Source organism: Pithys albifrons, chromosome 4 (genome assembly GCF_047495875.1).
Source record: "Pithys albifrons albifrons isolate INPA30051 chromosome 4, PitAlb_v1, whole genome shotgun sequence".
NCBI lineage: Eukaryota > Metazoa > Chordata > Aves > Passeriformes > Thamnophilidae > Pithys > Pithys albifrons.
Window position 1 is genome coordinate 69,302,638 of NC_092461.1, and position 21,672 is coordinate 69,324,309.

Consider the following 21,672-nt stretch of genomic DNA (forward strand, 5'->3'; position numbering starts at 1 on the left):
TGTTTTTGTCACATGTTTGTTATTTTGCATTTTTATCCATCTTCATAAATGTGAAGCTTTTGGACAGCTCAATACAGATGGCAGTGAGCAGTTACTGATGTTCTGGAGAACACAGTGACCACAGTCAAAGTTATTATCAGATTTGCACTAACCTTTTCCTCTAAGAGAGGGGATTCTGCACCTTTTAAACTTCCAATATGATTTTTGACTCAGAGCTGACATAATTTCTCATCTTGATTATAGGTTTAGAAAAAAATTGTTTTAGAATAGAAAACTCAGCCTAACCATAGACACTCAATAAAGGAGCAAGAAGTAAAGTTTCAACATTGGAAAAGCATGAAGGAATCCCACAGCCCCTTTCCTATCTCTCTAAGCTTCACCAAATGCCCAGTCTGCTATTCTCTCCAGAGACCGTTTTTCCTGTTGCATACTTTGAGATGCAGCCAGACTGGTGGTATCCAGCCTTTTCCAAAGTAGTATGAACAACTCCAGGTCTTGTCTTTCCTCCCTCAGTTTGCCTTTAGAGAGACTCCTGGTGGGGATTTCAAGCTCTGTGTGCAAATTAAGGGATATCTTGAACACATATCGGTGGCTTATCAACCCCTGCTTGAAGGATAAGCTTTGAGAGACATGATTTCTGCACATACCATCTCTCCATTTCTGGCTGCAGCTGGAGCCTAAGTAGAGTGGAGCTCTGGCAGTGCTACAGGGAATTCATGGTTTCTCAGGTGGTGTGAGACAGCTTGAATAAACTACGGACAGTAATTGGGGTTCCCCTCCTTTCTTTGGTATCCAGCTTCTGACTTTCTTCCAGGTTGCAGATGCAAAGGAACGGGGCACAGCCACCCACAGAGAAATGTTTTGGATGCAGAATTGTGGAGCCGAGGCATGAAAGAGCTGATTGATCAGTCAAGGCACCTAAACTAAAAATTCCTGTTTTAATTATCCTCTACTAGTCTGAAATCCTGTGACATTCAGTAAGGCAGAGAAAATCATTACTTGAGGCCTGGGAATGCAGGGAGAATGAGGAAAGGCAATTTGGAAAACTGTATTAAAAATAAACATTTATTCATTTCAGAATTTATTTCTTGCTTTTATTTTAATTTATCTGCCTCTCAGTGTTTAGAAAGAAGTCATGTGAGCTCCTGAGCTGCAGGGACAGAGACAGAGGAGAACGTGTGCATTAGTGCAGAGTGCTGCTGGAGCCCCGGTAGAGCGAGAGGGAGGCAGAGAGAGCCTGAGAGAGTAAAAGCAAAGTGGTGGGAGCTGGAACAGCAGCAACTGCTGCTGCTACACATTGCAGCTCATGCCTGGGAACCGGCTCTGCTGCCAGCACGCCTCTCGGAGGGCACAAGTGCCTCAGGTTCAAAAGTCCTGGAAGGTTGATGATACTTTCAGGAGCCAAACCCAGCTGCTTTATTTTCTTTTCCTGCAAAGAACATCTGTTTGAGGACTCCGCTCCTTTTTCTGGACTGAAAGAGGTATTTTTTTGTCATTAATGTGTCTCTTCTTTGAAAGCAGGTATGGGATCAGGAAAAAATTACTGAGGGCAGGATGTTAAAGCTGGTGTGCAGAGAGGTGGTGGGTTTCTCTGTCTCCTTCCCCTTTATAGCAGAGCTTAGGCATTAAGGAGCCCTTGTTATGATACACTTTGACTTAAATATGGATGGCAAAGACTGAGTTAAAATGTGGGGGTGGATCTGAGCTGTTCCCATCTGGTTTGCTTCTCTGAGCCATCTCCAAAAGTGGAGGAAAACTTTCCTTGTGCACTTGGAGGAGCAGCATTACATAGCAAGATGTAAAACTTGCAAGTACTTAACATGGATATGATCTACTTAAATCTCTGCTTAGCAAATTACAGTTCCCATCACAGCAGAGCCCTCCTTAACACATAGAAGTGTCAGAGGTCTTAACGTTCAGTGGTTGTGATAGCCCTTCTCTTTCTTTCTCTCCCTCTCTTCCCTCTTTTCCGGCATTCTTGCCTCCTGCTGTCTGTGCTCTCCTCTATCAGTCTCCCTCTTTCCCGTGGGGACTGTACCCCTATGGATGCCCCTGTACAGATTTTTCGTGAGGAGCCCGACTCCACCTGCTCCCCAGGGCCCTGTCGCCCCCCCAGCACCAGTAGCAGCTGGCTCCTGGGCTGGGCAGACTACGACAGCAATGCCACTGGGGCCTTTGGGGATGGCCAGCACAACCACACCGGCATCTCCCCTGCCATTCCCATCATCATCACTGCTGTCTACTCGGTGGTCTTTGTCGTCGGCTTGGTGGGAAACTCCCTGGTCATGTTTGTCATCATAAGGTAAGGGGCTTTGGGTACTGGTTGGAAGAGGGGCAGAAGACCGTCCCTAAATTTGGCCGGGTGGGGGAGGGGTGGTTTGTGGAAGCTCTCTGGGTGAACATCCATGAAGAGCTGGAAAAAAGTAACTGAAATGACCCAAACCTTGTCAGTCACAGTGGTTTGCCTGGACATGCAGTTAGAGACAAAAGAGACAAGCTGGTTAAAAGTGATAAATCGTGCAGCGTGAGGCAAGGCGCTTTGTGCCCCTGAGCTGTGTTCATTGGCTGCCCTCTAGGGATGAGAGGCTGCTGGCATCCGAGGGAAAAAAGCTTGAGTGCAAGAAACTTCTACAAGGCAGTTTTTTTTCCACTGTAGGGAGACCCAAGGGACAGCTTATGTGTCCAGCCCTGTGAACACTAATACACTACTGCCTTGGCAGCTAGTGGTTTGTTTAACAAAGTGGGGAAAAAAAAGGAAATAATAAAGATAGGAGGAAAGGCTTAATGAAAAGCAAGGCATGTTTTTTCTCTGTTTAGCAGTGTTTAACTCCAGTTGTTGGTGTCAGACTGAAGAGGGCAAAGAAGGTGCTAAAATACCTTTCCCATTGTTTTCAGGAAAGAGGAGAAAGCTCTGTGTCTGTGTTAGTGAACTTTTCACATTAAATCATTTAGTGAAATGCACCAATACTTATGCTTGCACTTACACTTGTGTATTGGTGTATATTTGAACTTTCTCTATGCTTTCTTTCTTTTTTGTCTTTTTCATTTGCAATTTATAGTCATGTTTGGACAGCGCAGATCAGCAGGGCAATAATGAGCAACCAAGGGGACTGAAATCATGCAATTTTTTGGACTCTTGCTTTACAGTCCATTTGAATCCTGATAAAAATTCTGAAAAAAAACCCCAAAACTATGGAGTATTCATTCCTTACATGAAATCACCTTCCACACAGAAAAAAAATGGAGGTATTAGAAGTGCTCTTATTAGTAAAGCATGGACAAGAAGGGTCAAATATCTGCAGGATGATGAAATAACTGTTAGATATGATATAATGAGACGTTTCTAGAAGCAGTGAAGTTGTTCATGAGGTCCTTTACAAAAGATGAGTTATAACCAGGTGAATACTCTTAAATAATGAAAATAAAATTTCTTTTAATAGTGTAATAAAAAAGATGCTTGTGGTCAGTTTAGAAAAACTGGTTGGCCCCAGCTTTGTGATTATGCAATTTTTATATCCCTGCATGCTCTTTTGCCCTTCCTTTAGAGTAGAGATTTAATTTCTTTTTGTATTTCTGAAAGAAGAGGTGTTCCATACATGACTGTCACACAGCTGCAAAGGCAAGATTTTCCAAGCCATCAGTCACTAACAATGATGGTTGATTAACTGCCCTGGGTAGCAAAAATAAATCCAAACTTAGCTCTAAAAGTTAGCATGTATGGATTATACTGGTGCTTGTGTATTTGCTTTTCTGTTACATTCCTAAGACTATTTCTTGAGGCTCTAGATAGCTATGGTACACTTTTCTATTAGTTCCTACATTAGCATTTCCTTCAATTTCCTCTTAGTCTATCTCTTGATTACATGATAAAGAAATATATAAGAATGACAAAACACCTGTTGGATTTTTTCATTTTCTTTCTTTTTACTTTTTTTTTAGCATCCTTCTCTCTCAGGTTTTCTCTGTGGCAAATGCTTTAACCACTGCTAGAATCATTAGCTGAAGTGCAGGTATACACAAGCCTACAGTTTTTCAACATTTCTTATGATTTTGAAATATTTCAAATATTAGTGCAAGCGGTGTAGTTTTGTCCTTACCTCTAATCTTCTTCCCTCTCTTTCCCCCTCACATCCACTCTTTCCATGATTTTCTCTCAGAATGGATTTTAGTGACCCATGAAAAGTATAGCCTACAGTGATGTCCTTTTGTGAGGAAAGCCAAGGTCTATGGGAAGTTTTTGAGAGAAGATGTAAGGGACGGGCAGATTGTGCGTCCCAGGCATCCCATATTATCTCTCCTCCAGAGGCCACAACTCTAACGGAGAATGGGAATAGACTGTGGCTGTTCTTAAGCCTCCAGCTGAGTACAGGGTTTTTGTAAGGCCTCTTGTTCCCATTTCTCAACTCTGAATTCCAGATCTGCTCTGCTCTTCCTAACCCCTGGACTAGCAGGCAAGGCAGGCATGGCTCCTTCTCCTTTTGCTCTTTTAAACATCATCTAATCCCGCTAGGATAGCTCATTTGGAACTACTACAGTGATCATCAAGTCCAACTGCCCGGTCACTTCAGGCCTGACATTGAGTCACCTTTTGGGTGACAAAAAATACCCCTCATGTTCTGAGACTTTCAGTGAAACTGTGGTAGATTTAGGAGACTCCAGAATCTTAAGATGCCTTAGAAATAGGCTCAAATTCATCCACAGCCTGTGGTATAGGCAGGCCTTGGCCAATTCCTTCCTTTAATACCCCTACAGCACCATTTTTGCTACTTCTGCACAAGTGCTGCTAGTAAAGCTCCTGGAGACCAGTAAGTCAGCACCTCAGCAGCTTGTGCATAGAATGGTGAGTGTTCAAAATCTTTTACAGGTGCAGTGGCGTATGTTTCTGCTGAGAGGGAAAACCGTCTCAGAGTTTTCTCAAAGGGAAAAATAAGGAGAATGGTGTTTCAGTCACATGTACAAAGTCCTGAAAGAAAAGTAGCTGAGTTAGGTACAGCTCTCCTGAAGAAAAATTTGTGTTGAAGGCTGAGTAGGAATGTTATTTAGTGTGGTGGCCTGTTAAACCACTTGTTAGGAGACCAGGATTCTTCTCTTGGTTTGCTATCAGACTTCAACATCTTTTCCTATTCTGCAAGAGCATTTCATGGCCCTGTGACTTGGTTTCTTTACATTTTAAATAGAGATGCTGGTATTCACTGTCTTTAAACACACAGCAACAGTTAGGTTTAAAAGCCAAAGTTCAATCACTGAAAATACTAATGTAGCAAGAGCAGGACTATTGTAAACACCCTGGACTCCGCAGACACATGTAGTAGAGTGGTTACTTTCACTGAGCAGAAAAAGCTCTGTGTTGAGTACACAGTGGACTGGCACTCTGTTCATGCCCATGGCAGTCAGCTCTCACAGTGTGGGGGATTTGCAGGAACTGTCCTTTGTCTGGACCAGCTGTGTCACATGTTCCGTCCCCAGGGGTCTGCTGTCAGCCAGCAGCCAGCTGGGTGGATGGACAGTGCCGTGTTCATGCCAAGCCATGACACATGGGATGTAATGGTCTCCTGTGGCTGCTGCTCTTCCTGCGGATGGGAGAAAGAGGGCATCACATTGTCTCCTGTGCTGGTGTGAAGTGCAGGTACTGTGTGGGAAGAACAGTCCTCCACTATGGAGGAGAAGAGGAACCATGGAATGGGTTCGCAGGTACCAGATGAATTTACCTGACCTGACCTGAGTAGTCATACAGCTATGTGATTCTTGAAATGACTAGAATCTATCTCCACCCCAAACCCTTTCTTTTGAGATTGGTTTTGCCCGTAAGGTCTTAGAAAATGTTTCTGGCAGTGAATTAATTGGAAGAGGATGATAAATAAAACTACTTGTCCTTGGAAGCCAAAAAGTCTTTTTCTTCCATTTCTCCTCCCTCATGACTTTATTTCTCTAAAATATGGTGCTGGCTTTAAACAAAATGGGAGTTTCTCGTGCCAGCTGACTAAAGTGAAAACTTTAACTATGGATTTGCCCTTATCAAAACCATAAATATACTCTGGTAAAAACTCTGGGAGGTGCTGTTTCTAACCCACTCCAGATGCACTCTTTCTATGTATGTGTCTTACACTCATTGTTCCTGTAGTCATTTACTGAACCCAATTAATGTTAAGAGGATCATAAACAGCCAATCCTGTATCTTTTTAAAAATTACCTTTCAAGCTTCCAGTGAAATGAAAAAATCTTCTACATAAAAAAAAGTTTTAAGAAGTTGTTTCACAGATGTGTAGATTGATTCCTAGGGGAAAAGAGAAAGTTTATAATCCTCTGCTTAGTCTAATGTTGAAGAAAAAAATCAACCACTCTACATTTTTCTTCGTATATTCATTGAACTGAATGGCATTTATGCAACAGGAAGAGTGTATTAAGAAATGTTGTATAAAATTGACCCCTTTCCAAATTCTTTTAAAAATTTCTCCATCATTCATTCCAAACAAGAATGAGTGTATTTTTTACAAAAAGTACACAAAAATGAAATTGATTCAATAAACTGGTTTAAATTAATAATAGATTTTGATAGCACCAAAAGATTACTTGTTAATTTGCTTTAAATTATTGTTCTAATTTTATTAAATTATATTTGGAAAGAATATTGTTCTGAAATGAAAAATGAAGCTCCAGAAGGGTCAGCTTAACTGAATCACTTGTTCCCTATTGCTGGCAGTTTGGATGATTTCATTATCTTATGCAATCAAGGTTTTGGGTGCTAAAGGCAAAGGCTGAGCTGTACTAGACTTCATGAAGTTTATGACTTTTAACCCTTTTTTTCCCTAATCGAAATCTGACACCTTACCATTATCAGTAGAGAGGCATCAAATGTGATTGATAGCAATTCTTCACAGGACTTCAAAGAGCATCTGGCCTTACCTAATTGAATGAAGGTAATTTTGGTAAGTTCTGTAGTGTTTGTCTAAGCTTAACGTAATTTCCATCACAACTTTGAAGACTGATCATTGCCAGAAGCTTTTACAGATGGGACAAAGATCAAGGCAACAGGAAACATAGAAGAGAATAGTTTTACAAAAGAATATTGATAATTTGACAAGCAAAGACCATTTAGACCAAATGTTTATTTTTCTAATACTTTTAAACCCATGGTAGGCAGTGACTAAGTGAATTTATAAGCTGACAAGAAAATCAGCTCATCCTGATATTGTGATAAGAACAGCTGATACTGAAAATCAGCAGAGAGAGCAGAGGAAAGGCTTGAAAGGAAGAATATTTACTACAGACAGTATTAAAGAGAGGCTATAGCTTATAGTGAGTAATCTGTTTGGCTTCTGAAAAGTAATTTGGTATCCATCCAGACATTTCCGCTGGGCTAACAGCCAGGCGATCATTTATAACTAGAATCAGTGTCTGAAAGCAAGATGACTTACAGAGAGTCCTTTTGAACTGTCTGGGAGTGAAAACTTACAAGAACTTTCTACTTTGGCTGCTGGCAAGACATAAAGCTTGAGATAGCTTACCTATGGTCACACAGAAGAGTGGTGGGAAGCTCATGATCTTGGATGAAGCATGGAGAGGGTGCACAGTGAGGAGATGCTGTTAGGGAGTGCAGACTGGCTAAGCCCTTCTGGTGAAGATGGCAAAATAAGGGAAGAATGGGGACCCTTCACTTAATTTTTTTTCTGAGAGAGGATTTAAAATTTGCTGAAAGGAAATTGTGGCAGGAAATTCTTAACAGGGTGATTTGGATTGCCTGGAATGCATTAAGAACAAAGAAGGATGATCTTTCTCTCTTGCTTAGTCTCACTGTCTGCTCAGACTGTGATTAGTTTGTCTCTTAAGTTAAATTCTCTCAATTGGATTCTTAAGCAGAGTTTTGATTCCAGTTATGTATTTCTTCCTGAAGAAAAAGCATCCAGAAAATCTCTGATAAACTCTCCATCCAGGAAGTTATTTCCTGTCTCCGTTTTGGTCCTCCCATCTGTAAATATCAGATAGTTCTTGCGGAGTGTGGAATATGTACTTTTCTCCTCAAGGAAGGCTTTGTGGTTTATATATTGTTATTTTCTTTTGTGAAGTTAGAGAGGCATGAGGGAAAGGCAGTAGGAATGCCATTTTGTCTATAGACAGGCCTGAGTGCACAAACTGGATAAACTGTGGGGAAGGGGTATGTACAGATGGAACAAGGATATTGGAAGAAGACTGTCTGATCATGCTGTCATTCCACATAATATAAAAAGGATATAAATAAGAAATATTTAAAGTTGTGGAGCATTTCCATTGTTCTGTTTGGAAGTTAGCATGTTAGTCTGTGTATTATCTTTGAAATATTTATTTCTCCTGAAGCCAGAGGTTCAGCTCTCAATAGATTCACCTTCTAATCCCTGTGGAAGTGAAAATTAATTCTAGCCAGTTTGCTATTTTCAGTTTTGAGACGTTATTTGCAAGGAAACCTCTGTGATCTCTGCATGAGTATGAGAACACAATATTATTCAATGTATGAATTTCTGCAATGGAAAGAAATTGAGCACAGCCTTTCTATTTTCTCCATTTCTTATGTCAGTCCACCTGTGTAACACACAGCTGCTCATCTCTGCTCCAAAAGTCCATGTCATTCAGCAGTGTGTTGAGTGAAGAGCCATGTTTTCCAAACTTAGCTATGCTGCACATGGAACACAGAGTATTTTATATTTGCTGACTGACTACATAGCTAAATCCACCTCCCCCTGCATTGTTGGTAGTCTAGACACTGTGGCTGCTGTAAGGCAACTGGTATAAGACTCCTTAAGCAGTGACAGATGGGTAGGAAGCATGGTAGGATTAGTTCAGACAATCTATACAATGTTTATTAAGTGTTCACACTTAGAAAATTTTTTTTCGATGCTGCTGGATGATGGATTGCATCAGGACTTCCCATTTGACATGCCTTTCAGAATTACTGGTTTGTTAAAGTGTGTGGGAGAAGAAGAATATTTCCACCATGGAAACTATCAGCTGTGCTGTTCAGTCGACTGTGTCTTGGGGTTTTCTGCATTTCAGTTGAATCATCTCCTTTGGGAATATATGTGTTCAGTTGGTCTGTGCTGTGTGCTTTCCCAAGACAGGTGAGGGAAACATATAAATGGATAGAGTCCACAGAAAGCCTCTCGGCTGCTTCCTAAGAGGGACTGATGACTTTTCCCTGAGCTGGCTCACTACTGATATGTGCATTAGTTGTCTTGCCACATAATCCTATACTTGCTGCAGAGCAAAGTCCCGTGTCTCTCATTCAACTTTATTACAGGAGTGTTAACCAGAGATTTGGGTCGCCACACATCCAAGTGAGTAGTTGTCCTATAAAACACTCCCAGCAGTGTCAGTGGTTACTCATGCCTGTGGCAAAACAGACCAGGTGCCTTGTTTTGGGTACAAGAGTGATACTCATACCTCAAGGCCCCTGAGTGAGAGGTTTCTGCGTCCTTTCAGGGTTATTTCTGTACTGCAGAAACATCTAAGGGAGGCAAACATTCCATAACATTTAGCTGCTTCCAACCAATTTCTGCATATATAGCTACCTATGGAGATCAAAGCCTCCTCAAAGAATAACAGGGAAAGTAGGATCCTGAGAAATCTTTTCCTGGAGCTGCTATCCCTGTTCCCTTGAACATGAGACTTGGTATCTTTGCCAGGCAATCTCTGTCCTACTCACTTCCCTCTCCCACAAACCCATGGGAAGCATTTTGCCAAAGGAGTTCACATCCTTCATTAAAAACAAATAAATAAATAATCTTACAAGAGATAAGAACAACAGGAAAGGTGGATGCTATCAGAGACATAGATTAAATACTCACAAGAGCAATTCACCTGTGGCAAGTAAGAAGAATTCAAATGGTCTGTATTTCACCTAAAATGGAAGAAAATAACTTTCCAGATAATATTAGTATAGAAAAAATAGAGAGCAGCTCTTTAATTAAAGCACTTTAAAGGTAAACTGAATACATAAGTGCATGATACAGTATAAGGCTCCTACAATTTTATAACACTAATTAATTATCCTATCTAATGGATGCATCCAATCCAAGAATTGTCCACCCCCAGAACCTCCTTCAGGTCTGCCCTTTGGCAAACCTCCCTGGAATTAAGTTGGAGGTCTCAAGACCCCTTACTTCTTCACTATCATCATCTTCACATCACATGCCTTCTTTGGAGATGCTCCAAGGTTTATAGGCCTTCTGCTTTGACTAAAAAGATATCTTATGTCCTTTTATGTATGTGTCCCAAAAAAGATGTCCTTGCTCAAATCTTTTTCTGGAAGAGAACATTAAACACAATTTCAAGAATTTGGAGAATTTGATACAAAGCGATAAAGGGGCTTTACTAATTGTTAACTGCTATTTTAAAATGTTAGAAGCTATACAGCTATATTATTAAAAATCTATGTGCTACAAATCTTTAGGATCTTAAGGCATCAATGTAACACCCAGGGAACTCGTGATAGCATGTCTGATGACTGGAAAACTTCTGCAGTGTCAAAGTTTTTCAAGAGACAGAGTCAGTTGCTTGACAAGGTCAATATTCATCTCTACTTACTAATAGAGATCAAAAAATCAGGTATATAGTCTAAGATAATCGTCTAGGCTCTTTAATAATAATATTAGACATAATGGTTTTAGATAAAGTACTAATTTTGGGAAATTCTGCTTTCTCACTATTAATTTTAAGCCACACTGTAAATCACAGCACCGTGAATTCTGAGCTCTCCTACCAAACCCATGGAAGCAAAAATTTCACAGTATTGTTGTTTCTAAAATTTCTAAATTATTTGATTCAGAACCTGGTTCAGCTCAAGAAAAAAAGCTTCCACATCTAATCTAAATCTGCAAGGTCTTGTTCAGTCTCAGTTTATGGCTAGTTCAGAGGAATAATGACATAGTGGTATATTGTAAGGATTTTAATGATACCTTTTGACATTCAGGTATATTTTGTTCCTTCAGGCAAGAATAAAAGACAAGATAATACTTTTCTTCTTTAAGCTATTTCAAAACAGGTGCCTTCAGATGCTTATTAAAAAGAGAACTTCACTTTAGTGTACAATTTTGTAGAGAACAAGTTTTTTTCAGCTCCAAACATCTTTGATGGTAAAGACAAACAAACTTTGAATATATGCAGTAACAATGTTTGCCTTTATTTAAAGTGTTTTCTGAGATCCCGTATACTGATGAATTCTGACTGTCGTTCAAAATGTGATAGTAACATATAATCCAATATAAACATGGAAACTGCAGCATATAAATTTTTATATTCTTTAAATTACCTCAGTCTTCCTTTCATATTGGCATAAGCCTTTTATAATGAATTATGAAGATCCAAGACGTAGCTGAGTTACCCTTTTAACATGGTATGGGTTTGGAATAGATCCTCTTGAGTTGTTTTTTATTTTTTCCTTCCTGCTCTGACATAGTATTATATTGAGTGTACTCTAAATACAGCCCTAAGGTTTAGAGCTTTCCTGACTAGGCTTTTCAGTTGCTTGATCTCCATATACTTCATTCAGAAGAACCTAGTAGAACAGAGCCTGCATCCTGCTGATAGGGGCTTTTGCAATTTATTTCCAGATGTGCTTTAGCTTTCATTTTCATTCACTGACCCAGGCATCTGCCAAAATTATATGTTTGCTATACCTCATTGTATTTTATGCTTTTGTATCACTCTGTTACTGGAGAATATTTTAGCATATTTGTTTGGTTTGCTCCCTTCCCCATCCCTCTTTTCATACTGCAGGGAAAAAGAAAAAAGATTGTCCAGGGCCTCTTTCTCAACTTTATTAACTTTTCTAAAATTACAGTGTATTTTAGCATCCCCTTCCTCTGCTTTGCCAGAGATAATAACTTTAAGGGGCTTTACTAGCAGATTTTTTCTGAAAGCATACATACTCTTTAACAGCATGCATGCCTCTTCCCTTGCCACAATTTCATTGATAGCTTAGGCTGGAGGTGTGATTTCTTCTTATTTAATGTCCTAAAAACCTATGTGCAAATTAAATTCTACTCCAGAAGGAAATGAACAGTAATGATGGGTCAACTCAGAAATGGGGGAAATTTTCTAGGAGTCAGTCTAAAGTCAGTTTCAACTTTCCATTTTTGGAAAGTGAACTTAGCCTAAATTTTAACTGTTGAAAATTTTATTTTTGAGAATTTTGCTTTTGACTTCTGTTGCCGTAGAAGTCTGTAAAAAAGACTCCGAGCCAAGTTTTGTAGGAGATAAGATAATGGGCAGGCACTTTAATGAGCAACCCCGCTCATCCAGGAATGCATCGACGCGCGCGCGCCCAAGCTCTAAGTTCTATAGCTTTTATAATATAACCTATCCAATCACTACTGTCCACATGTCCAGTTCCACCTCTGTCCCCTCCCAGTTCCCACCCCCGTTGAATTGGGGCTGGGGTCGTTGGGACCCTCTGTCTTCATCCACCTCCTCTTCTTCAGTACACAAAGGTCTCTTGGATGCTCTCCAGGGCTTTGGGTCACGCTGCTCCATGTTTATGTTCTCTTCTGATATGCCTTAATCAGGTACCTTGAGGAAGAGACTAAACAGCTGGCAGATCTTAGCTGCCTGTTCTGGAGCAGGGGTAGAGATAGAAGGACTTTGTGCTACAAGCTGCTAAATATTAATTCACTAAAATCTACAGCATTACATCTACTGTGTTCCTAAAATCTACAAAATATGAAAATTGAAAAGTTAAAAAAACCCTTTCGGCATCACTTCTAAGTAGACATAATTTTAAATTTGCCCTTTAAAAACCTCCATCATATATCTATTTAAAAATACATAAAAATGAAAGTATTATGTTTCATCGTGTCTATTTTTCTGCAGTTTTGATAGATCTTCCAGTTGTTTAAAATCTACAGAGGCTTGAGGACTGCTTATAGCTTCACAAGAAGTCTTGAGAACCCCCATCTTTGGTGATCAGACGTTTCTCTGTCTCTTGAAATAAGTTTCTAGTACCTGACTTAGAGGGATTTTCCAGTCCTATGTAGTATAAGAAAAGTTGTCATTCTGTTATGAAATCCCAGTATTTAACAAACCACTTTCTAAACACGGGATTTCCCATGAGAAGTTTATACAGCAATATGAGTATTAAAATAGTCTTTGAAACTTACATCTCAAAGACACTAAGAAAATGTTTGTCATTAATTGCCATCTATGATGTAGTTATGTCCAGGTTTTCCCTACCAGTCCTGCTAAACTAATTAAAGCAGATAGCAGTATTTTTAACTTAAATGAAAGCAAGTGTTGATAAATAATTTTGATTTGGCAAAGAAAAAGAAGATTCCCTTACGTGATGACTAGTTTCACCTTGTTCAAGTGCAGATTTGAGTGAATGGAGGTTATGGTGGGAAAACCCCATATCACTTGAAATATTTCCTCTTATATTTTGGGGAAATAGAATGAGTTGTTGAAAAACAGTTAAATCCCTCACCTCATGGATCAGGGTCTGCTTCAAAGTGTCAGTCAGCAACAGCAGTCATTCCATTACTTTAACTGGACTTTTGATTAAGCCTGCAAGCACATATCTTCAGAGCCATGTAGGCATTTAATGATTTTTAGGTGTTTCATGGAAAACACTGAAGGGAGTTTGGGTGATTGAGTCCAGATTCTCAAAGGCATTTCTGAATTTTATGAACTTCTAAATGAATGTATGATTTAATATATACTAGCTTACAACTTTAAAGGCCAATACCTCATTTACACAGAGGCCAATGCTTTCACATGAAAGTAATCAAGCCCTTTATGTTACCACAATGAGATCAATGAGTTTTAAGGTTGCATAAGTAAAATGTGCTTGGACTTAGAATTGCTGAGGTTAACCAGTGCAGCCTTCGTCCCTGAGTTAGGTATCCATGATCCTTCTGCAGTGCCTGGGAGAACTGATTTCCTAAATGCAATATTTGTTGGAGCGGTATTTATTGTCTCCTACCTTCTTCTTCAAAATTTATCCGAGAAGGAGTCAGCTGCCTGTTCTGATACAGAATGAGTGGGGCAAGGAGGCATCTGTGGGATGTGAACTGGGGTGGATTTGGGCAAGGCCAGCTAGTCATGGGACTGCCTGACTGGTCAGCTGTGGGGAGGGACTAGATGCACACCAGGTAAGGTTATCAAAGCAAGAGTTTCTCTGTGCATCCATACCCCTGAAATGAGTAAAATCTTTCACAAAGCTTTACGGGAGAAATGGCATGCTGTGGGTTTTTCTTTCCCCTGTTAAATTTTCATTCACGTATACAGCTTTGATTTGGTTATGTTGGAAGTTGTCTAAATGAAGATGCTGGGATGACTCTTTATTTCTTACTACCTGTGAATGATAAGATATCCTTCCTGTTGGATCAATAGCAGTGAGTAAAATTAATTTTCTTTTATATACATGTGTTACATAGTCCAAATAATCAAATTTGCTCAATTTACATGTAGCATATAAGCAGTGCAGAAAAAAACAACATGCTTTATGTTGCAGCTTCAAAAATTTGTATTTTGAAGATGCCTAAAAATCTAGCCCAATATTACGGCAGTTGTTTCCTATTCTTCCACTGGAAGGAAGGGTAGGAAGAAGGAAAAGGGGTACTGAGAAAATATTGTATATGTGGTTGCAGTATCACACACTACAAAGAATTGAATTAAGGTTGCAAGGAATCAGAAATGCCAACTATAAAGACTTTCAGATATTTGATTTTTCAAGGCTAATAAAATATTCTTAGATATTTCTCCCTAGTTTTCTGATTTTCTTAAAGGAAAAAAGGTCAGACTAATTCTTCTATATTTTGAAAGCAAAATTCCTTATCCAAACCCTTGGGGAAGTTTTTAAAGATCTACAAAAGTAATGATTCAGAAGAATTATCAGTTGTGTCACCTCTCCTTATTTAAGGTAATTTTATTTAAATACACCTGTGTTGAGCCTAGTAACTTGTAATTGACTGAAGTAGACCCTTTACCAAGCAGTACACCTTGATTTGAAGGCCTCAAAGGATGGGAAACTTGCCCCTTTCTTATATTATTTTTTCACAATAGTAATCAGCTGTTAGGAAAAATCTGTCATTTTTTCTAAGCTGAATTTGTCTGTTTTAGACATTTATATATTTGCCTTTGTTATGATTTTCCTTGTAGTCTGAAAGAACTCTTCAGTACCTGCTGTTGTCTCCCTGTGGAAGTCTTCAGACACTGTAATCAAGTCACCTCTCAGTGTTCTTTTTGATAAAATAAATGTGCTGAGCTCATTAAGTTACTCACAGAAAGAATTTTCTCCAGTCCCTTCACTTATTTTTGTTGCTTTTTATTCAACCATTTCAACTTTACATAAATTTTGTTTTGCAATATGAACAAGAAACAATTCCAAACATCAGTTAGTGTTGTCTGTTGAAGTAAAATTGTCTTCCTACTACTTCATTTCAGACATATACTGCAAGTGAATCCCTTTCTGCAAAGATCTGCAATTAGAGTGTTTGTGCACTTAAAGATGATTTTTTTTTTAATCAGGAAGAAAATTCCTAGTCTGTTAATATTATAATATAAGAAAGGAGAAGAAATTGGCAAGGAAGGAACAAGAAAGGGTAATGACTAAAACTTCTATCAGTTGGCATTGTAGTAAATTCAAGAACGAGAAACTACCATATAAGAAGCAACCTGGTCTAGAAGATACAATTACCATGTTCCTTCCACAAAGCAAAGTAAGAAAGCTCGCAATCACTGATAGTTAGCTATAAGAAAAGAAACACAGAACATTTTGATCACTTGCAGATGTAATGATGATACTTCCTTTAAGAAAGATTTGAGAAAATATAATTGAAACAGCATTTGGCTAATTAGATTTAATATATTCATATACCTGCTTTTGCCTGTGGTGAATAGCTCTAACTGCTAATGCAGGTGCTGACTGAGGAAAATGTGTTCACTATTATCCCAAGGGTCTTGCATTTGTGTGCACTTCTGTCATAGATGAGAAAGACATTAAAAACCCCTAAACAACTATGACAAAACCTGGCTGATAAACTGTTACATATCTGAATGAGCATAATCATATTTTGATATAATAAAGCCTTACTTTTTTCGCAGGTACACAAAGATGAAGACAGCAACCAACATCTACATTTTCAACCTGGCTATGGCAGATGCATTAGTTACCACGACTATGCCTTTCCAAAGCACTGAGTACCTGATGAACTCTTGGCCCTTTGGTGATGTGCTGTGTAAAATAGTTATTTCTATTGACTATTATAACATGTTTACCAGCATATTCACACTGACCATGATGAGTGTTGATCGATATATTGCCGTGTGTCACCCTGTGAAGGCTCTGGACTTCCGTACGCCTCTCAAAGCAAAGATAATCAACATCTGTATCTGGCTATTGTCCTCATCTGTCGGTATATCAGCAATAGTTCTTGGGGGTATCAAAGTCAGAGAAGGTAAGTGTGAGCATTCAAAATTCAGTCTTTTTATTCCTAAGTTGGTATAAAATATAGGTTCAAATATTGATTAAACCTAGCTGATTGCTTCTTCAAAAAGTATATATAAATTCCTAATATTCTGAAATATAATGTGGAACATTACAATATGACAGATAAACAATTAAAGCTTGGATGCCCTGGTTAACTTAAAGAACAAAATGCACTTTGGAGTTTTGGCTGTGCTAGAATGAGACCATCAAGAACTACTAGCAAACAGCAGAGGAAAATAATTAGAAATTTATTCACAATGGTCAAATCTAAGATCATTTTAGGCTGAAACCTGAAATGTGAGCTTAAGGTGCTTTTTGTAAGTGTTAAGAGAGTAGCTCTGGTGAATTTCCATGAGCAGAAACAAGAATTATTAATATCACCAGCCATTTCACAGGACTTGAAGACATGGTGAAGAAAGGAAAGTCAGTAGCTGGAGAAAGAAAATCAAGCTAAATTATATATGACAATATCCCAAATTCTTGTTTAAAAAAGAATGAAGGTGTGTATGGCAACGTGGAAAAGCTGAGAATAAGGATCATCAGAGAAACTGGAAATACAGACCATGGCAGGGTAACAGCTACAAGAACATGAAGTCAATGAGATTTGTATGTGACCATGTGCAGACTTCGCTTGAAATTTATTATCCATGAAGGACTGTGGATTTAGCTCCTTTAGCTGATGACTTATTACAAATACTGCCCTGCTATGGGATTAATTTCATTTTGAAATCTTTCTTGAGAAGAAAAGGGGAGAAGCATTTTCACACCATGTACTTCATACCCAAAGGCGTGACTGCAGTTCAGGAGCACCTCGGTGTTTTCAAAAAGCTGGAGACTTCTAATGAAGTCCTCTAGCTGTGGTTATCCTGTTAATGGCTTAATAAAACACAAGGCATGGATATTTATTTTGTAGTAGTCTTCTTCAAGATGTAAATATTATTTTGAAAAATTAATAATAATTTCCTTAACAACCTTTTCTATTTAGAAAGTTTTCACTCCTCTTGAGGCAAATGATGAAGTTTACATACAGACACTGTTTTATCTGGCAAAGACAATAAAGTTAAGCTATTTCACAAAGGCTAATGCAAAAAAACCATTTCACTAACAGCTGTTTGAGTGCTGATAGATTTGGCTAAAGATACATATAGATTTTGTGGTTGCTGTTGGTCTTCTGATATGCAAGTGACAGGAGAGGCCTCTGAAAACTCTTCTTTCAGTCCTTTCAGGGATCAAGTGTCCTGGTCTGCAGTACTGTAATTCTCCTCCCTAGTAAAGTTTTGACAGGCTCTATAAAACAGTGCCTAGCTCAGGAAACATTAACTTCCAGGCATATTTGGGAAGAATGATTGTCTTGTTACATATGAGATCTTGAAGGCCATAGGACATTGATGCAGCCAGGTGCTTTGTTGCATCATGCCTAAATAAGAGAATATTTCTGTCATTCACTGTCAGCATCACATTTAGATGAACGGGGTGCTCTGAGGCCAGCAATGACTCAATGCTTTCTCCATGCCATGTGGCAGGCAGCCCTTTTTTGTAACTTATGAAACAGAGACTGGTAGTACAGAGCTCAGCTGGGCTAAATGAGGTTGGAAATATTGGCAAATGCTTGTCAGCCACTACTGCTCACCCCTGCATGTCTGATCTAAGGTCTCTCTTGAGCATTTAGTACCAGTTATCTTGTCTGGTGTGTTCAGGAATTGCTCTGATAAATGCTGCAGGGGAAAAGCAAGGATCCCTTGTCTGTTAGCTGGAGCCCATGTTATGTTGGCCAAAACAGTCACTTTTAATATGCTTCAGAGTCTGAACATCAAAGAAAAGTGATTATATTTAAAGTTCCTTCACCATGCTCAGTTAGCCCACTTTGTTTTCCCAGAATTTCTCCCAGGTGTGTCTTTTTGGCTACATTTTCCCAAACACAATACATTTTACGTCTGTGTAGTTTTTCCTTGCTGACAAATTTTTCAGCTAACAAAACAAACAAACAAACAAAAAGCAAACTATAAAATTTGAGCTACAATTAATATTACCAGTAAAGGTATGAAGCTCTGTTTCAGCATAGAAGAGTATGGATGCCTGAAAGTGACACAATCAATAATGTATCTAGTATATATATTTCTTATGTTAAGATTAGGATTAATCTTAAATTTTAGTTTACTAAACACATTTCAAAATATATTTACACTAAAATACCATATAGAACACAGTATTTTTCCTTAAATATATCAATGTATTTGGAATACTGGACTTTCAGAGTTGAAAAGGTCAGTATGAAATCTTAAGTACTTAATTTGAAACACTATACGTAGTTCTACATCTTCAGGCAGTAAAAATAAAACAGAAATTGGATTTTATTCTCTTCCAATGTTTCAGAAAATTGTTATGATATTGTGCATTCTGACAAGAATTTCTATTGATTGCTTGTCAGCTGTAAACTGAGAAAATGTAAATGGGTTCCATACAATGAATAGCATTACATATATGTGGAATACATGGGTATTAATTAATAAAGCAAGATTTTCCATAGAAAGTAAGCTGTAATGAGATGTAAGACAATAATTAAATTTGTATTTGATATGCAATTCTAAAGTACCTTGCCAATGTAGCAAATGTGACCTAATAATTTGGATAAATACATGAAATTATGTCAGTAGATCTGGAGAAGCCATTTCCCAGAAAGTGGGTTTCAGTGAGTAGCTGGATGTGGTCGGAGCAGTCATCCATGATCATACTTCACTTTTATCCAGACATGCACACCTGGGTGCAGCTTTGCTGGATAGTGTAACTACATCCTGACTTTATTGTTGTTGCTAAGCCATGATCTACTACAAATAACAGTAATAATCAATGTGAAAACTTCTTTCAAGATTATTATTGACATTTCTAGAATAAAACTACATAAAAGCAACTTATGAAGTAAAAACCCTTATGAAAACCTAGATCACAAGAGATTTAGCTAAATTGACTGAGTGTTAAGTCATACTTGTGCTGTCATTTTAGCATCCTGCATCAGGCTTGAAAAATATGCCTTTTCAATTTTCATCTTTCAGAATCATCCATTTAGTTATATTATTTAAAATAAAACCTCAAAATATTTAGCTTTTAGCTGAAAACTATATCGTTAAAATGTTTTAGTACTCAATATTGCCCAGTAATGCCTTTCTGAGATGTAACCATGGAAATGTCTGTATGACACTATAATGATAATTTCTTCCTCTAGTTGTTTTTCAAAACAAATTCTCTACAATGTCTTTTTGATCTGTGAAGCAATTCTATAGCAGAGAAATATGTCTTGATGTTTTTTTGTGACTAGTCCTGCTTGAGACAGATCTGAAAAAAGTGACGTGCAAGAGTATATTGAATCATTCCACCCTTAGATTTGATTCAATAGAAGTCAATACACAATAATTTGTAGAGGAATTTAAAATTCAATAGGGAAAATGATAACATTACAAAGAACAATGCAGTGCTTTAGAGGTTAGAATTCAGAGTCAAAAATCCCTATGTTACCTTGACTTGCTTCAGTAAAGTTTAATTGCTGATAAGTAGTTGCAAATTTATCCTTTCTTTTGCCTTTTCATTTACCTTATTACTTGGTTTTCCTTACGTTTTTATATGCCGCACTCCCACAAATGAGACCTCAAATATTGCATTCCTCAGCCACCTCCTGTCAGACGAAATATTTCTGTAACATAAAATCAAGTGACACCCTGTGACCCTGAATCCTGGCATAGGCATCCAGAATGGGATTGGGCTGGTCTCAGTGGCCCAGGGCCTGCAGTCTCTGCACAGGCTGCTTTTTCAATTGCATGATCTGCAAAAAGAGTAGCTTCCTTTTGACTCCACGCACACACATATTTTATTTGCTTCTATTTAGCAGAAAAGAGGCTGTTGCCAGGAAATAAGTTTTTCTGAATGCAAACGTGTATTCCATGTGTGCTGAAGAAGGCACATGGGAAAAGATTATTAAATTATCATACATTGGCAAAATCTTCCTATGATTAAAACCTTCAGCTTCCACCATTCATGATATCAAAAATCTGTTTCCACCCACAGACAAAAACATATGTAGTTTGATAATAATGGTAAGATTTCTACTCCAATTGACATGGTACTCATTCTTACTTTAAATCACAGTGAGATTCAAATGAAAACATCTTTACAAATTTTTAGTTTTGTGCCCTGCTTTTTTAGATCCTCCCATGGAAAACAGATTTTATACAATGTTATGCATCTTAAAAAGCCTCAAATTCTCTCAGTAATTTCTAGAGACAGCTGCGTAAAACCAGTTTCAATGGTAACTGAAAGCTTTCCTTGGAGAGATTTAATGCTTATGCTATAGTAGTTATGTTGTTTAGAATATCTAATAATAATGTAATTTTCTTCTTGCTTCCTTCATTCCTAGATACTGCTAGCACAGAATGCTCCTTACAATTTCCAGACAGAGATTACATGTGGTGGGACCTCTTCATGAAAATCTGTGTCTTTGTCTTTGCATTTGTTATTCCAGTTCTTATTATAATTGTTTGCTATACCCTGATGATCCTGCGCCTTAAAAGTGTACGGCTTCTCTCAGGGTCTCGAGAAAAAGATCGAAATCTGCGTCGCATCACCAGGTTGGTTCTTGTGGTTGTGGCAGTTTTTATTATCTGCTGGACTCCTATTCACATTTTCGTGCTGGTTGAAGCATTAGGGGATGTGTCCCACAGCACTGCTGCTATATCCAGCTATTACTTCTGTATTGCTTTGGGATACACCAACAGCAGCCTCAATCCAATCCTTTATGCGTTTTTGGATGAAAACTTCAAGAGATGTTTCAAGGACTTCTGCTTCCCCTTTAAGATGAAGATGGACAGGCAGAGCACCAGCAGAGTCAGAAACACTGTGCAGGACCCAGCTTATATGAGGGAAGCAGGTGGGACAAACAAACCTGTATGACTAGTCGTGGAAATGTCATCTTACTGTCCTCAAGAGAGAGAGGAGTCTAATGACCTTGGACTGACACAGATTACCACTGCAGTTTGAACACAACTCATCCAGACAGACACTTCTGGAATATTTCAGAAATCCTAGTAGTTTGAATTAAAGCAAGTTTATTATTGAAAACCAGAACCTCATGAAAATAAGCTCAAATGAAAAGGGCCTGGCTGATGGGCAAGTTTTGGCACGTTTGCTGTACTTGAGCCAGTACTAAAACACAGTTTTGCAGAGAGGAGAGATAG

General features: G+C 38.4%; 1 protein-coding gene across 2 annotated transcripts; it reads left to right on the forward strand.

The window, feature by feature from the left end:
• Positions 1 to 2,042: 2,042 nt before the first annotated feature.
• OPRK1 (opioid receptor kappa 1) lies at positions 2,043 to 21,388 on the forward strand. Of its 2 annotated transcripts, XM_071553111.1 has the most exons (3): positions 2,043 to 2,302; positions 16,066 to 16,418; positions 20,856 to 21,388. In XM_071553111.1, exons 1-3 carry the CDS (start codon positions 2,043 to 2,045, stop codon positions 21,386 to 21,388), a joined length of 1,146 nt encoding a protein of 381 aa, XP_071409212.1. The 2 variants fall into 2 exon arrangements, with proteins under 2 accessions (XP_071409212.1, XP_071409213.1); XM_071553112.1 differs by lacking the exon at positions 2,043 to 2,302 and having other exon boundaries at positions 16,066 to 16,422; positions 20,866 to 21,388.
• The last annotated feature ends 284 nt before the right edge of the window (positions 21,389 to 21,672 follow it).